General features: G+C 38.7%; 2 protein-coding genes across 3 annotated transcripts; one reads left to right on the forward strand and one right to left on the reverse strand.

The window, feature by feature from the left end:
- Nucleotides 1–532: 532 nt before the first annotated feature.
- LOC120332488 (tubulin polymerization-promoting protein family member 2-like) lies at nt 533–7,722 on the forward strand. Its single transcript, XM_078119166.1, has 5 exons — nt 533–698; nt 4,805–4,964; nt 6,127–6,274; nt 6,871–6,946; nt 7,335–7,722. Exons 1-5 carry the CDS (start codon nt 548–550, stop codon nt 7,394–7,396), a joined length of 597 nt encoding a protein of 198 aa, XP_077975292.1. The 5' UTR covers nt 533–547; the 3' UTR covers nt 7,397–7,722.
- A 344-nt stretch (nt 7,723–8,066) lies between these two features.
- LOC120332486 (aprataxin and PNK-like factor) lies at nt 8,067–14,888 on the reverse strand. Of its 2 annotated transcripts, XM_039399735.2 has the most exons (5): nt 13,597–14,888; nt 12,866–13,006; nt 11,788–11,902; nt 10,399–10,546; nt 8,067–9,715 (listed from the first exon to the last, which is right to left on the reverse strand). In XM_039399735.2, the coding sequence occupies exons 1-5, from the start codon at nt 14,864–14,866 to the stop codon at nt 9,575–9,577; spliced, it is 1,815 nt and encodes a 604-aa protein (XP_039255669.2). In that variant the 5' UTR covers nt 14,867–14,888; the 3' UTR covers nt 8,067–9,574. The 2 variants fall into 2 exon arrangements, with proteins under 2 accessions (XP_039255669.2, XP_039255670.2); XM_039399736.2 differs by lacking the exon at nt 8,067–9,715 and having other exon boundaries at nt 11,784–11,902.
- Nucleotides 14,889–16,430: the final 1,542 nt, after the last annotated feature.

Below are 16,430 nucleotides of genomic sequence, written 5' to 3' on the forward strand. Positions count from 1 at the left end.
AACTATGAACGGAAATATTTTACTCGACTAAGGTTGGGGTTATGCCATATTTTTATTGCGATTTTTCTTATTTTAGTTCTATTATGAGTTCAGGGTCTATCTGTGTTAGCCAAGTGAATATACCCCTGCCCATAGGTTTCAGTCCCTTTATACAACTTGATGTAAAGTAGGCGAACAAAATTAGTTACCTTCATATTGGTACACATACTTCTGGAGCACCATTTGTTCTGCCAGTTTTCATTCTTGCAAGTTGGCCTACGGATAGATTTGTGATAAAACGTAGACAACTTTACAATTTGCTGGGGCTTAGCCAATCATCCGGTTATACAAGACTTTTAGGTGTTTCTTCCTGATACGCAGTTTTTTTTTCACGGAACGAAAACCCAGGGTAATATAAATATAACCAAATACTCTTTGTCACTATTATTAAACTTGCTACGCTTCAAAGACCATACTGTTCTGTCAGTTTGCTTTTTTGTATATTTTTATTTTAAAGAATTCTTCTTTTATATAAAAGTGCGGATAGATTAGTGATAAAACGTAGACAATGAAACAATTAAAATACTGCACAGGGATTCTTCGAGACGAAAATTTGGCTCGAACCTCAAAATTTGCTGGGGGTCAGCCAAAGACCCGAGACTTGCGACTTTTAAGTGTATTCTGTATTCAAGTGTTTCATTCATTTCATGAAAACAAAGGTGACGTTTTATAAATGAAGATAAATTATAGAGCAGCTATTTTGTGGTAGATTTGTCGTCTGTAAAGTGTTCTAATCACTAAAACGTGACACACACTGTCACGATCGTTGCTGGGAGATTGTGAAAATCTAACTAACAAAGATGGATAACGCACTACTATCGATTACAATTAACAAATTTGGAAATTAGAATAAAATAAATGGTTAATTGGTGTAGTGCCCAAGAGCGTAGCCATCCCAAAATTTTTAAGGGAAAGGGCAATTTTTTTGTATAATGACGTAATACGACGCTCACTAGTGCCTTTTGCTCCGAACTAGACTAGATAAAAGTAGCCAAAGATGTTTAAGAATATCTTAAAGAATCTCTCTACAGACGTTCTTCCCACTCGAAGATTCCCACACACACCTAGCTACGCCTATGTACTGTGTACATAACATCGACTCTATTCTTTCTCTCTTGGTGTAAGTAGACTGCAAAGATACCGTAGTGCAAATCAAAACAGCTATATTGAGATGTTAAAATGTAGGATGGGATTTACATATTTATCCCGGGGAGTGGAAAGAGATAAGACGGATTAATCTTATGACGAACCACGGCCTCTCGTCCGGTTGTCATTTCGGGTATGGAGTTATTTAGAATTGCATCACACTCGCAAATATTCTAATTGTTGTCATCAGATTCTATGAAAGTTATGGCTTCCTCCACCACCAAGTTCATGCTTCCTAAAACAAATAACTAATCAATTATTCCCAAAGAAGACCAGGGGAGAGGCCGTGATCCGCCATATGATTGAGCCGTCTTCTCTCCCCGGTATGAATATGTGAATGTTATCTTATATTCGGACCCAAGTCCATGCGTATGAAACAATAATTTTGTTGACTATTCACATACCCAACATGGTGATCAAACGTTGGTTTTATAAGTTCCAACCGTTTCATAGTTGTCATAAGGCTTTCCTCCGTGATAACCTGTTCCAGGCTGTGGGTTAAATATAGTTCGCCAAAGGCTTTTCTACCTTTGCTTTTGTAACACTGTAAACATTGTTCATAATATGTAACTTTTTACGTCACACTTACATGGCCCGCCAGTTTGAACGGGCAAAATTTTGGCCCATCCTTAATCGATACGGATTGGTATTCAACAGGAGTGATTCGAAATTCATTTAATTTCACTGATTTTTGCTTACAGTGTTTACAGCTAATTCATTCGATCGATACCGGATATGACGTTCATAGGTGAGATATTAAAGTATACGTACGAGAATAAGTGATTAAGGTTTAACTGTTGGGTACTGTTGCTTTATCATAGATCAGGATAAGTTATTCAGTCAGTATAGTTTATTGAGGACTCCCGTAGTATGTGTATCAGGTTAGGGTTAGGGCATCATTTTATTCCGGTTTTCCTTATTTTAGTTCTATTACGAGTTCGGGGACTGTCTGTATTAGCCAAGTAAATATACCACTGCCCATAGGTTTCAGTCTCTTTGCACAACTTGATGTAAAATATGCGAACAAAATCAGTTACTTTCATGTTGGTACACATACGAGGTGCGGCTAAAATGAAACGGGACTGACGTCACAGATTGTGCAAAACGATTAACCATCGGTAATCAACACTTTTGCAGTGTGGCGTAATATGTGTTCTTTGTTTAACAGCTGTTTTGACACAATATCGCAATTATTTTTGCTTTTCAGGATCCATAAGTGAATGTGATAAATTTCTTGTTGAAAAAAATGCTGTGCGAGGTCTGATTGAGTTTTTTGGCGATAGGGGATTCAATTGCAGAATGACGATTGAGCAAAGAATTAACATTAAATTTTGTGTCAAACTCGGAAAAATGCATGTCAACTCGGCATGCATTCAATCGTTGAGCTTTCTTCTCCTTAGTCAACTCAAGAGCCTTTGGCATCATTTTGGCACACGCCTTTCGCATTCCCAAAGTGTCAACCAAAATGGTGCGGACCGTTTCTTTGTCCATCCCAATTTCGTTGGCAATGACGCGAATTGTTATTAAGCGACGGTCACTGCGAACCAACTGCCAAACCTTTTCGATGTTGGTATCAGTTGTGGAAGTGCAAGGCCTCCCTGACCTCGGATCATTCTCCACATCCTCCCTGCCTTCCACAAATCGCTTGTGCCATTCAAAAACTCTTGTTCTGGACATGGAAGAATCTCCATAAACATCACGCAACATCTGCAAAGTCTCAGTCGCCGTTTTTCCAAGTTTGACACATAATTTAATGTTAATTCTTTGCTCAGTCGTCATTCTTTAATTGAACCCCCTATCGCCAAAAAACTCAATCAGACCTCGCACAGCATTTTTTTTTCAACAAGAAATTTATCACATTCACTTATGGATCCTGAAAAGCAAAAATAATTGCGATATTGTGTCAAAACAGCTGTTAAACAAAGAACACATATTACGCCACACTGCAAAAGTGTTGATTACCGATGGTTAATCGTGTTGCGCAATCTGTGACGTCAGTCCCGTTTCTTTTTAGCCTCACCTCGTACTTCTGGAGCGCCGTATTTTTTACCAAAATAAAAACAAACCTGATGCGAACTAAAGCTGAAAAAACATAAAAGTAGCGCCTTCACGGGGAAGGGTGAGGCAAAGAACCAATGTTGGTTATCGAGCAGCGACACCCGTGATCAATGTCTAACTTTGATACAGGTTGAATAGAAAGAAGTCGAACAAAAATATGTAATTAATAAGATAAATGTCCAAAAAACAAATTCGTTACAAAGAAGAGACTCGGTACCGGTGGCCGGAGTCTCTTCAGATATAGTCATTGTCCCATTTTTTCAGTTTTATTCCCTTTATTTGAGGAGTAATAGAGTAATATCCTGCTTTCGCCACTTATCAATTGTTTGGTTTTGGGATTACTGGCATTATTTTTCTGATGTATTTTTTATTCGGTTTAAGATAGGTTAAACGAGAAAGAGGCAAAGACTATAGGGACACCACCCTGATATTGCCCACTGCAGCATTCATATCTTATTTTGTTTATGTAAAGTGATTACTCCAACTTCTAATCAATCCTATAAGTTAGAAGAAGGATCAGAGCCTTGCTGTACAGGACTATTTGCGAGAGAGAGTATGAAATGCCTCATAAAAATGAGTATTCTCAATCAACAATTGTTTTACATATTGAGGTCAAAATCGCGTTTTCAAATTAGTCGGAGTCTAAATTTTAGTCAAAATAAAATGTATACATTTTTTTAAGGACAATTTTGGGGCATTTGAAGCGAGGTAACCCACCCTTTTTCCAACTTCATTTTGCTCTATTCTTGAACGATTTACGGAAAACCTAACGATTCCTGGCTAACTATCAATAATCCCTCCACCAAATGAACCAACCGAGATAAATTAAGATGCACGCTCATATGCCCTGTATATCTTCGACAGAGAAGTACGCTATTAAAGCTATTTTTCAGGATATTGTTAAACATCAGTGGCTTCTCTTATCTATCGCTGTTCGGAGCAAAAGTCACCAGTAAGCGTCGTATTACGTCATAAAACAAAAATAAATTTGCTTGCTGGCTGCCCTCTCAAATTCTGGGATGGCTATGCTCTCGAATCAGAAGTTCGAAAACAATTATTTCCCGGCCAAGTGTAATAATTTAGCTAACTATAATAACCTTCACGAATTAGGGTGCAGAAATAGGAGCAACAAAATATTGGAAACCGTTGTGAATCAATAGACAAGATTACATGGCAAGAATGCGTAATCTATGGACAAACAAGAGAGCTATGCTCAAATACATGGACACGTAGCGCCACTCAATGGCAATAATTTTAATGACGTCATAGTGAGGAAAAAAAGTAATAGCTATCTGGAGAAAAATTTTATCTTTAACCACTGAAAATTTCAAAGCAATTGGTCCAGTATTCAAAGAGAAAAGCGATTTTTTAATGATAATGACGAAAGAAAATAACAATAACAACAAAATTTTGAAACGATCGTTATGGCCACTAAACGTGTCCAATAAACGTGTCCAAAAACAACACTAAGAGAGCGATATGGGGACGCTATCAAAACTTATTAAATTGATCGAATCAAATTACCCAGAGTCCAGGATAAATAATTTCTTTCTTTGTTTAGTCGAATATAACAACATGTCGCTCGAGAACATATATAAATCGTATTGCGGGGCGAGAAGACTTCTGGATTTGTCACAATTTGGAAAGATTTGCAGAGACTTGGTTGTTCTTGATAAGAAAGTTACTGAGGCTGATGTAGACATCGCTTATGAGAGAAACAGGTGAGCAGTTGCGGGGTAAATATCTTGGGGTTTGAACATACCTCGTACAGTGTTGGGCAGGTCAGCGTTTCCAAACTTTTTTTTTCGCCCCAGAACACCTACGCTTTTTATCTCGCCTCGCGGAACACCAAGAAATTATAAGGTCAAATTGATAATGAAAATCCATCGAGAAGGGTGGTTTCTAGGAAATAGGCTACAGCTTATGGTAAAATTCAAAAGTTTGCTGCAAACTGCACAATCAAATTATTAAGCCACGGTAATAACATTGAGCGGCTATTAGAAACGCCTTGCTTCTCAGACAGCCACGAGGTCTGTCAGCCGTTTTAGATAACAATGACTGTCCGCTTGTTTTTCGCCAGTTGGGAGACAAATTTATGACCCAGAGTCGTCGTAGTACCACCAAGATTGCCATGCCAACCGATTCCTGTCCCGCGGAACACACCGAAGAAGCTTGCGGAACAGCAGTTCGAGATACGCTCGGGTATAGGCAATTCGAATTGAAAAGATACCGACTTCCCAAAAATAGATTGTGTTAGATTTAAAAATAAAATCATATATAATTGATATACCGTGCTGTAATTATTTCCATTATGACATATTTTTCTGGGCGGCTTTTCTCGTGAAAAACTGTAATGCATAACAAACGCTAATAATAATTCTGGTCGTCAGCTGTGGTGCACGTCACAGATTTGCTGCGTCGTCTAACCCAAGCCGATCAGGCTCTAGCGTTAAAAGCAATAAGCAAAAACGGGTTCGCTTATATGGCGGTATCCTGAGACCGGGGTCCGCACTGGCTCTAACTCTAACATGGGCGAACTACGGCCCGCGGGCCAAATCCGGCCGCTTGGGTAATTTTATCTGGCCCTCCCGATGCCGCCAAACTAAAACCAAATTTTTATGTTTCAGATAAAAATAGCTCAAGGAATTTGTTGAGATTGCGATTAAATATAGTTTTAGCACGAGGCCTATTGTTTTCCACATTTTTTTTTGTGCCACTGTGAATAATGTTCATAAAATGTAACTTTTCACGTCACACCAAACCTGGCTCACCTACAATGAATAAACAGAGACGGTTTCGCTTATGTGACGGTATTCGAAGACCGGGTTCGCACGCTCTTAGCTCTAATCCCATGCCATATTTGTTCTATTATTGATCAAACAGGGACAAAGCTGAGCGTGGACTCACGTACGAACAATTCGTAGATGCATTGAAATATCTGGCAAGGCTAAAATTCCGTGACCTTGATACTCGTGAACAGATGAAAGTCATGGAAAAACAAATCTTCGATCGCAGTGCAAAATCTATGGAGGTGGTGATATTTTCATTTTTTGTTTTTATTCATTTGATATTTTGGGATTGTGGCAAGCGTTAGGAATACGATTGCCACCGCACCTATAATTACTCTACGTGGGTTAGCAGGTCCGAATTCTATACGGGAATAGTTATGTGCGAGAGGATTACTGGACTCCTCGCCGCCGTAGGATGATTCACGTAACCGATAAGATGGCTTAATCATATGGTGAACCACGGCCTCTCGTCCGGTTACCAGTTCGTGTCGGGTATGGTATTAGTTAGTTAGTTATTTGTTCTCGGAAGCATGGACTTGATGGTAGAGGAAGCCGTAACCGACCAGCGGTTACGTGAACCACTCAATGGCGACGAGGAGTCCAGCAATACTCTCCTACATTAGTAATCCCGCATGGGATTCGAACCTGCGAACCGACTCAGGGTAATAGGAGATGCGGTGGTGAGCGTATTCCTAGCGCTTAGAGCCTCGTTCGGAGCGAAGTGCACGGTCGGTTGATACCATGCCGGTTGTGTCTACGACGCTCGGGCCGCCGCCGCATAAAATATCTTAGCATAAAATTGTCACAACTTCATAAAGTAAATGTAATTTTGTCGCAGGCTTCAACCAACAGAGTATCGGACACCTCAAAATATACAACCGCGGATCCAGTTGATGAGAGCGGGGAGGGAGCAGGTAGGGTATGGATTTTTTTGGAAAAATTTCGGTATCACGGGCGTTTCAAGGTCACTTGCGTTTCCAACTTATTGCCTTTTCAAGGTCATGGACGTTTCAAGGTCACTCGTGTTTAAAGGTTATTGCTTTTTCAAGGTCATGAGCGTTTCAAGGTCACTTGCGTTCATTGCCTTTTCAAGGTCATTAGTGTTCGAAGGTCATGGGCATTTCAAAGTCAGTAGATTTAGGGACTCTACCCAACACCGGGCTCGGCAACTAGTAGGCTAATCAGTAGTTCATAGAAAATTTGAAATACGTTTTATGAATTATTTCCATGACAACCTCAAAAAAATAACATTCATAAACGGGCAATTGGACCTAATTAAAGTCTTCATTATTTCTCTATTAGGTATGGATGGCCGTCTCAGTTACGATCAAAAAGAAGGCTACGTAGGATCTTACGTTCCTTGAAAATGACCGATTGAAAGTTACTACCTCAGTATATTCATTGCAAATCTCTATTTACGTTTAATTATTTAGTAATATTATAATGTAGATCAAATTTTGGGGGGAAACGGCATTTTTATCAACAGGATCTTGAACCAGGGTGGTCGGAGCCTTTTCTTTTTTTGCAAACGGCGCATCGAGTGTGCCGTCACAAAGATTATTCCCATTCGCCATGATAGCGTCAAATTTAACAGTGGCCATAACTGTTGAACCGGAGAAACATTGATATTATTCAGTGATTCAAAGTTTCAAAATATTCAATAAATCTGAATTTTGTATGTAGAAAGAAATTTCTTAGTTATCTCTATGTGGAGGGGGAAGGTGGCGTTAAGATGGCCGTAAAATAAGATGAACAGGAAAGTTAAAAAAAATAGGCTTATCATATGACAAGTTCATGTCGGGGATTGGATCAGTTAGCCAGTTATTTGTTTCGTACGCATGGACTTGATTGTGGAGAAAGTAGTAACTGAACCACATTACGACAGTGAGAAGTCCAGCAATCCCCTCGCACATAATTAACCCCACAGGATTTGAACTCACGAAGGGTAATCAGAGGTGGTATACGTATTCCAACCGCTTAGCACAATGCGCCAACTGTCGACCTATATTGGTCTTCGTACGATGAAAATAATTATCCACATTATATCAACACACTATACTGTGATATTTATTGGAAAATTAAATCTAATGTTGTGATCACTACTATAAATGTAAAAGTGTAAAAAGTAAATAATCGGAAAAAATAAAAATTAAATGGAGAAGATCACAGATTAGTTCCAATTTTGAATTTTATGCCCGGGTGGTACAAACCCTGGCACGTGGGTCAGGTAAAAGAATCACTTTTGGGTTTTCCCAGACTGCGATCCGAAAGGCCTCTAAAAAAATTATTTGCAGCCTTCTGATCTCGCAACCTTGGACCACCCTGTTCTATGCTATCCTGAAAATTTTCAGTCCATGCCGGTTTCGGGTGAAGCCAACTTTCCCAACACTGAAGTAATTTTGCTTTTGTATTCGCTGTAGTATTACCAGAATTCTTGAGTTGATTATACTAATTGCTAGATTACTTATTCAAAATTACATAAAAAACATCGCTCGGAAGTATTCCTATCAAGATGACGCACAACCTGAACAGCCCTGATCCGGTACACATACTATGTTCAGGTTGTGCGCCATCTTGGTGCGAATACTTAGGGAGCACCTAAAAAACTACTTAAATTCTGCAAAAATAGGAATGCAAACATGACAATAGCTAAGAAGCCCTAAGGACCCATTAAAGATGGAATAAATAAAGTAGCTGTTATACTAAGGAAGGGAGGAACAAAGGTTTGCAAATCAGGCAGAGGGTGGAATTTAACAAAACGGTCAAAAAAACGACCAAAATTCATTCCAAGATCTGTGGCAGACATCCGCAATCATCTCTCACAATGATCTGTATGAAATTTGAACCTGAGAATTTGAACTGGGTGACCAAGTAGTAATTGTAACAATCTTATAGAGGCATTCTCTGGATCTTTTCCTGTTATATCAAATTAACAGACATCTCAAATAGAACACGGTAACCTATTAATTCTTTCTGTTTCGGAGTCAGATTAATATCTAGCTAGTTTGATTAGTAGTTAAAACTTAAGACGCTCCATAATATCATATTTTACGGACAATAAAACGCACAGTCAATAAATTGCTTAGACTGGGTTTTGTTTGATACATGAGGTGCATAAAGCACTAACTGATTCATACATCAGGCGCAAAATCAATTTTTAAGAAGAGAAAAAAAATTTTAGTGCGCCTCACGGTTCATAAAAAATTATAGTTTATATACGAGCTACTGAAACCAGACCTCCACACGAGAATTCGATTCTAACCGCACGTTTCATTGATGGTTTTGGAGCATTGGCCCCGATAACTTTTATAAGTAGACTGTGGATGGCTGGGAGTTTTCGGATTATTGTTTTCCAGATGGAATCTTGATATGTATTAGCTGTATTATTACTAGTATTCTTCAATTGAATATTCTGATAATCGCAAACTACTTCAACTGTGCAAAAACAGGAGTGCACTCTGGATGAAGATTTTGGATTGATCGAAGCCGGGTCAAAATATCGTAAAAACTAATTTGAAGAAATACTCTCCTCCCAACTGCGCCTACTTTTTCCACATTTTTCTGTTTGTCGCAAACTTTTTTGCATCGGACACGAGGTCGGACAAATCTTCTTCGTCTGTTGAATCGTTAGAGTCAGATTCTGCATAATTCGGCTGTTTGCGCTTCCGCCGTGGAGTTGATTTCTGAAATGTACAAAACACATTTTTTCCTCCGTATCTTAACAAGGCTCTGTGACAAGTGTTGTTCACTGATACGTAAGGAACTAGTATTCTTTAGAATACGGGAACCTTTCTGATTTGATACAGTTAGCCTGAAATTTTCTGCCTGGGGTTAGCCTGGGGTTCTGAAATTTATAATTGCCAAGTTTGGGTAACAGCTAGTAGGTCAGAGAAAACATTTTAAAAGAGGGGGGGGGGGGGTAGTAACCTGCAAGAGTTACATTCTGGCATGGTGTTTGAACGCTAGTGGACTAGTGCAAATTTGCGGTGCAAATTTTAACGTCAGAGCTTAAAATTGAGTCTTTAAGTGAGTGATCTTACTCGAGGAAATTGTCAACTGTATCTTTATTGTATTTCTGGCAACTAAATATACGTCGCTCCAGAAGTGTGTGTACCAATATGGAGGCAACTAATTTGGTTCGCCCACTCTACATCCAGTTGTGTAAAGGAATTGAAACCTATGGGCAGGGGGGATATTCACTTGGCTTGGCACAGATAGTTCCCGAACTCACTCGTAATAGAACTAAAATATGGAAAATCATGATAAAATTATAGCCTAACCCTAACCTGGTACACATACTACGGGAGTATCAAATATACGTTTATACTGAATTATCGGAAACTCCCTCAAAATACATTAACCAAACCTTCTGTTTTTCCGAGTTTTGCGAAGGATTCCAGTCCGAATCTTCATCAGAAATATCATCATCTGAATCATCGTTAAGGAAGCTGTCGTCAAAGTCATAATCATCGGAGCTACTCTCGTCGTTCCTCGCTGCTTTGCGAGCCGCTCGGCTAAAAAGGGAAAGACTTACTGCTTGACTGAAAGGATTTTTGTCTGGAGAGAGGAAAGTTGAGTAGATGGGGTAACTATATGACGAGGCAAGACTCCTATGTTATCATAATTGTATAAACTGTTACTGTCCTCTCACTGATTTGCCAGTTGCTCGGCTAAAAATAAAAGAATTTTTGTGTTCATACTTCTTGTGTCGCAACTTATAAACTGACTTTCATGCTCCAACCCTTTATTTTTATTAAAAAAAACAACCACGTGCCATTTACAGGTGCTAATAGCTAATTTTTGCAGCTTTTTCAGGACTAATTTTTTATTATTACTAAACTAAAGCTCATTAGAGACATAATGACAATTAAAATACTTCGATTACAAATGCTTCTTGGAAACACAAAACAGCAAACAAGGCACTGAAACACAAACATGCCTAGGCGGGTGCAAAAATTGCAATAGCAACGTCATCGATGACTATTTGCTGATTGGTCATTTTTACGATAATCGATGCTCAGGGAAACATCTATATCAGCGATCAGTAACTTGCGGTTCTTTCAAAGCTCTGGCTTCCATGAATCAAAGTGGTTACAGCAGTTTTATGCTGGAAGCAGTTGGGGGATCTCATGTAGTTTCGCACCTAACGAACTTCTAGTGGGCGTAGCATAACAATTTTTTCACGTGTCAATCCTAACCCCCACCTGACTACGCCATCCAAAAAATTACGTCACTACAACGTCACAGTCACGTCCAAGACGCGCAAACGAGCACCCGAAATCGAACAGATACTTCTCTCGTTTGCTCGTCGCTATGATCCCGATAGGAGAGAGATTGATGACGTTAGTCAGTTCTTTATCGTAGGTGCCGATGCCATTTCGGGCGATTGTACGTATATTTGGCAAGCTCTATGACGAGATTGTGATGTCGTAGTGACGTCATCTTTGGATGGCGTAGTCAGATGGGGGTTAGGATTGACATATCAGAAAATTGTTATGCTACGCCTACTAAAAGTAGGTTAGGTACGAAACTACACGAGACCCTAGTTGGGATTCAATGAAAGTCGGGGGCATGAAGTCTATTACCATTCACTAATCACACATCGCAGCAGGTATAAGTCGAGAGTGGTGAGGATGTCAAATGGCTTTTTCAATGCTAAAGGTTGTCGACCTGTGATCTATTTTATACAATCAGCAAATGAGTGAATTCAACATAACTAAAGTACTTGTTAAAACCTCCATCATAACTTACTCACATCTTAGCCACTCTCTTAGGTGCCACTCTTTTACCGTGTCGGTATTGTTTCTTATGCAAAGGATTCTTCCTGTAACAGCTTGTTCCGTACGGACATTCAGGTCTGTTGCTATCATCTGAGTGAAATAGAGAAAATAATCTCAAAATATGAATGGCCATGGAGAAGTTCAGCGCATTTCCACAACTTAGTAAAATATGGACCAGTTTATTCGATGGCATAACCAGGAATTTTTCAAAGGCGAAGGTTCTGATATTTCTAATTGCCAAGTTGGGTCGTAACAGCTAGCAGGTTCAAGCTACGAAAAATAGCTAGCGTATTTCCTCTTTTAGTAGCCCGAGCCCATATTTTTTTCAACCAACTCACTAACCGGGCCCTAATTCAAACCGGCCCTTATTCAAGGACGGGCGCTTGTTATTTTTGATCGTTACAATAATTAATATATTGTTATTTCCAGTTCTCAAGTATGATTTAAACGAGAATAACCGAAATTTTGACTTTTTCTACGCACCGCAGGTACAACGGGTCAATTCAAACGGGTCCTTAATCAAGATCGGTCAGTGAAACGAGCATATACAGTATGTAAGATACAGAATAATGCCTTTTTTCACAGTTCGAAGGGTTCCCAACCCTCAATACCCCGCTGAGTTTGTCCAACGTTTGGAATGTCCTTGAAGACAAACTTAATATCAATTGAAGTTAAAGCCTATACTGACCACAGGGTTACAGCTAGGATATTCCAAAGGAGGAAAGGGGGGTTCGGAATTCCCAAAACCAAAATTCAGATGCAAGGTTTTGTGAAACAGTCGCCGCCACTTCTTGAGAGAGGCAACCTTTTCAGTGGATAATGATTTCTCGGTTGAGCAAAATAATCGATCCATGAACGATATGAACATTTAAAATGTCTTCTATAATAATTGAATTGTGCAAATGTAACTTGAAAACATAACTCGTGGTTGCCACGACTTTTGACAAAATGAAAAGCAATAAAGCTAACCTTATTAAAAAAATCGTGAAGGAAAGGGATTTCCCGAACCGATGATCTTGAGGGGCCGAAAAAATCAAGAAGAAATAAAATTACCATCACTGGTTCCAGGGTCAATGTAGTCAGCGTCACCCGGGTGGCTGAATTCTCGGAAATGTGTTGGATTCTTACGATAACAAGACGAGCCAAATGCACAGGATGAGCGAAGTAAGTTACTGGTGCTGGCTGGTGACGGTGCTGTTTTAGAAATAAAAAATAAATTGTGGTAGTATTTATTGATTTATTTTCATACAATGTTTTAAACTGCTTTCACTCAGAGAAAGCTCTGTATAAGCTAGAGCTTCGAGTCACATCATGACTCAGAAGCACTGCCGCAAATATTTCCTATATTCGTCTATTTCACACTTTTATATTAATCGACTGTGAGAACGATAGGTCAGTGGTGAAAGCCTTGAAATCGAATCCCAGGTTAAAAATCAAATCCCAAGAGTATGTGTTGCCTCATGGTAATTCTGTATACTTTCCGATCTTATGATTAAGTCAGCTTATTAGCTTTCTTTTTCCCAGAAAAAAATCAAGATCCTATCTCAAGATCAAGCAGTCTTTCGACTTTCACCCCCCGGGATGGATATAAAAGTTATTCACACCCAGTATTGGGATTCAGCCTGTTCGCACCGGTTCTATAGAACAGTCTCACAGAATTTCATGAGATCAGCGAACCTGTTAGCATTACTGTTAATGTTCTGCTTGTAACAGAACCGGCTGAAAAATATGACTTTTGTGAAGAAACCGGCTGACAAAAATTTGAATCCCACCACTGTTCATACCTGTTGTATTTGAAGCTCCTTGCTGAGGAGGGGGTGAAAGGTCATCGCCTGATGGATGAGAAACATTGGATAGTGTTGTCGTGGCAACATCATCAACAAATGCCTTGCTCGGTGACATTTGATTCGAACTAGTGTTCATGGTTTGAGCCGCGATGCTCACATCGACCATTTCTATATTTTCGCTAGTCTGTTCAAGATTGTCTATTTCACTTTTTCGTTGTTGTTGTTTTGTAGGAGTTGAAATTTTTGTGTCATTGGAAGGTGACCTTCTTGGTGATTTTTTAATAGAAACTTCAGTTCTTTTCGCTGAATTTTCAAGGCTTTTTCCTTTTTTGACAGCGGGTTCAGCTTTTTTTGGCGAATCTTCATCTTTTGTTTTTACCTGCGTTCCCCTTTTTGGTATTTCTTTCCCACTAGTTGCAGTATTAATAGTAATATCCTCATCATCACTAGAGTCAAACTTAACCGACGGCATTTTCTGTCTACGTTTCGCTGTCGAAGATTTTGGAGTTTGCTTTGCATTAGATTTCTTATTTTTTGGGGTTTTTGTCAGATTTTTCGAGTCATTTTTTGGTGTTTTAGTCTGATTTAACATCCACGCTGGAAGTTTTCGTTTTTTCTCTGTCGGAAATGCAATTTCTTTTTCTCCATCCATGAAAGAATTCTGTGTTCCCATTTTTTTAATTTTAGATGGGGTTGGGAACTCTTTTTTGCGAGTGGTCTGGGAAACAGTTTCAGATTCTGCCAGATTTACAGTTTCCAATTTCGTATCACTTATTTTCTGTTTTGTATTTGATTTTTTCGTTGACGTATCTATTTCTGGAGTTGGTTTGATTTCAACATTAATTTTTTTTTCGTGCTTATTATTTTTAACAATATCTTTTTTAGGTTCAGAATCGGTCTTATTAGAGGAAATATTTGTACTTTCAATATCTGCTGATTCAGCGTTCCCACTTTCTGATTTCGAATCGTTTATTACCTCATAAATATATTGTTTTGGCAGGAGGGAAAATATATCTCCAACTCGAAGAACCACTGCCTCATCTTTGTCCAGTTTCATCCATTTGTCGAGCTCAGATTTTTTCGCATAAAAACACGGATTCACATGAATTGATGTTATTTCTATTCCGCTCCCGACTTGTTTGATAGTGCCATGGTTCCGTGAAACTCTTTTATCTCTGACTGCCAGAAACGGCCCGCGACCAAAGGTTGTTTTCTTCTCGTTTATTTCCACAATTTTTTTGCTTTCGATATCACGTATAGAACACATTTTCTATTAAAAATGTCTTACATTTTCTGTAAATATTATGCGAAGATGTTATTTTGAGTCTAGATCCCTAAATTCAACTAGGATTTTATAGAGAGGTATTTTACAGAGAGGTAAGCTGAACAGAAGGCTTGACCATGTGGTAAACCATGCCAGGTATGGGAATAACAAACCGAATATTCATTTCAGAAGAGTATAAGTATAATAGGTATATTTTGATTTTCCCGCAAAAAATCATACACAAAACACAAACAATGAACACACAGAAGATTGGGAAAATCGGAGAAACTGGCAAAGTTTACCCACATTCAACGCACAAACATATATTCAAAATAAAAAAAAGACAAAGACAAGAACGGGTATCGTTCGGGCGTCAAACTTATGTAACATAAACACTCGGCTGGCCCCAATTAATAAATACACTTTGATAGTGAACTTTGAAGGACAATACAACCGCATAATCTATTGTTGACTACGAGTCTTCATTACCGGTCCATGTCGGGTATGGGATTAGTTAGCCAGTTATTTCATTATTTGTTTCAGATTATCAGTCTCAATAAAGTGGAAGCCGGGCCGTAACCAACCCAATTAGCGACGAAGAGTACAGAAATCCTAGCGCACATAATTGAGTTCTGCAGGGTCAGCGAACACGCAAAGTATAACCAGATATAGATAACCAAAGTTACCCTAGCAGACATCTCTCAGCAGACATCTCTCTCGTTTTTGAACGCGCCGATCACTGTTGCCAGAACTCAGATTTCAATTGATCGATGCGAGAGTTTACGAAAAAGGCATCGATGCAAAATCAGCTGATGCTTTATGTGTTGCCAGATTAACCATAAAAACTGTGAATAATTGCCGAAAAATTACAGTTCTCCCCCAAATATAAGTGTCTCACAAATATATCCGCTTAGTATAAGAAATATAAGTATAAGTGCTTATAATGGGAAGTAAACACAACGAGTTTGACAAAGATTGGATAGGTGGAAGAGTTACTTATTATCGTTTAAACCTGTCCCAGTCGTCAATTTTTGATAAAATTGGTAAAAAGACCTACTTTGCCCCAAAAAGATGTGTCTTACAATCATGACCCTTTCCATTTATACATAAACAGTAGTAGTACATTTAATAAAGTGTTTATACAACGAGTTTCAAAAAGTTTGTATGGGGGGAAGATATTTTTATTCTCGTTTAAACATGACCCGCTTGACAATTTATGATAGAAATGGCAAAAAGTCCTCTTTTGCTCCAAAAAATGAGTGTCTTGCAATTACGGGCCCCACATTTACAAAAGACCAGTAGTAGTACATATAATATAATGTTAATACAGCGAGTTTGAAAAAGTTTGTATGGGGGGAAAATATTTTTATAATGGCTTAAACATGGCCCGATAATCACTTTTTGATAGAAATGGCAAAATGACCTATTTTGCCCCAAAAAATGAGTGTCTTGCAGTTATGGGCCCCTCATTTACACAAGACCAGTAGTAGTACATATAATAAAGTGTTAATACAGCGAGTTTGAAAAAGTTTGTATGGGGGGATAATATTTTTATAATCGTATAAAC

Source organism: Styela clava, chromosome 13 (genome assembly GCF_964204865.1).
Source record: "Styela clava chromosome 13, kaStyClav1.hap1.2, whole genome shotgun sequence".
In the NCBI taxonomy this organism is placed as follows: Eukaryota; Metazoa; Chordata; class Ascidiacea; order Stolidobranchia; family Styelidae; genus Styela; species Styela clava.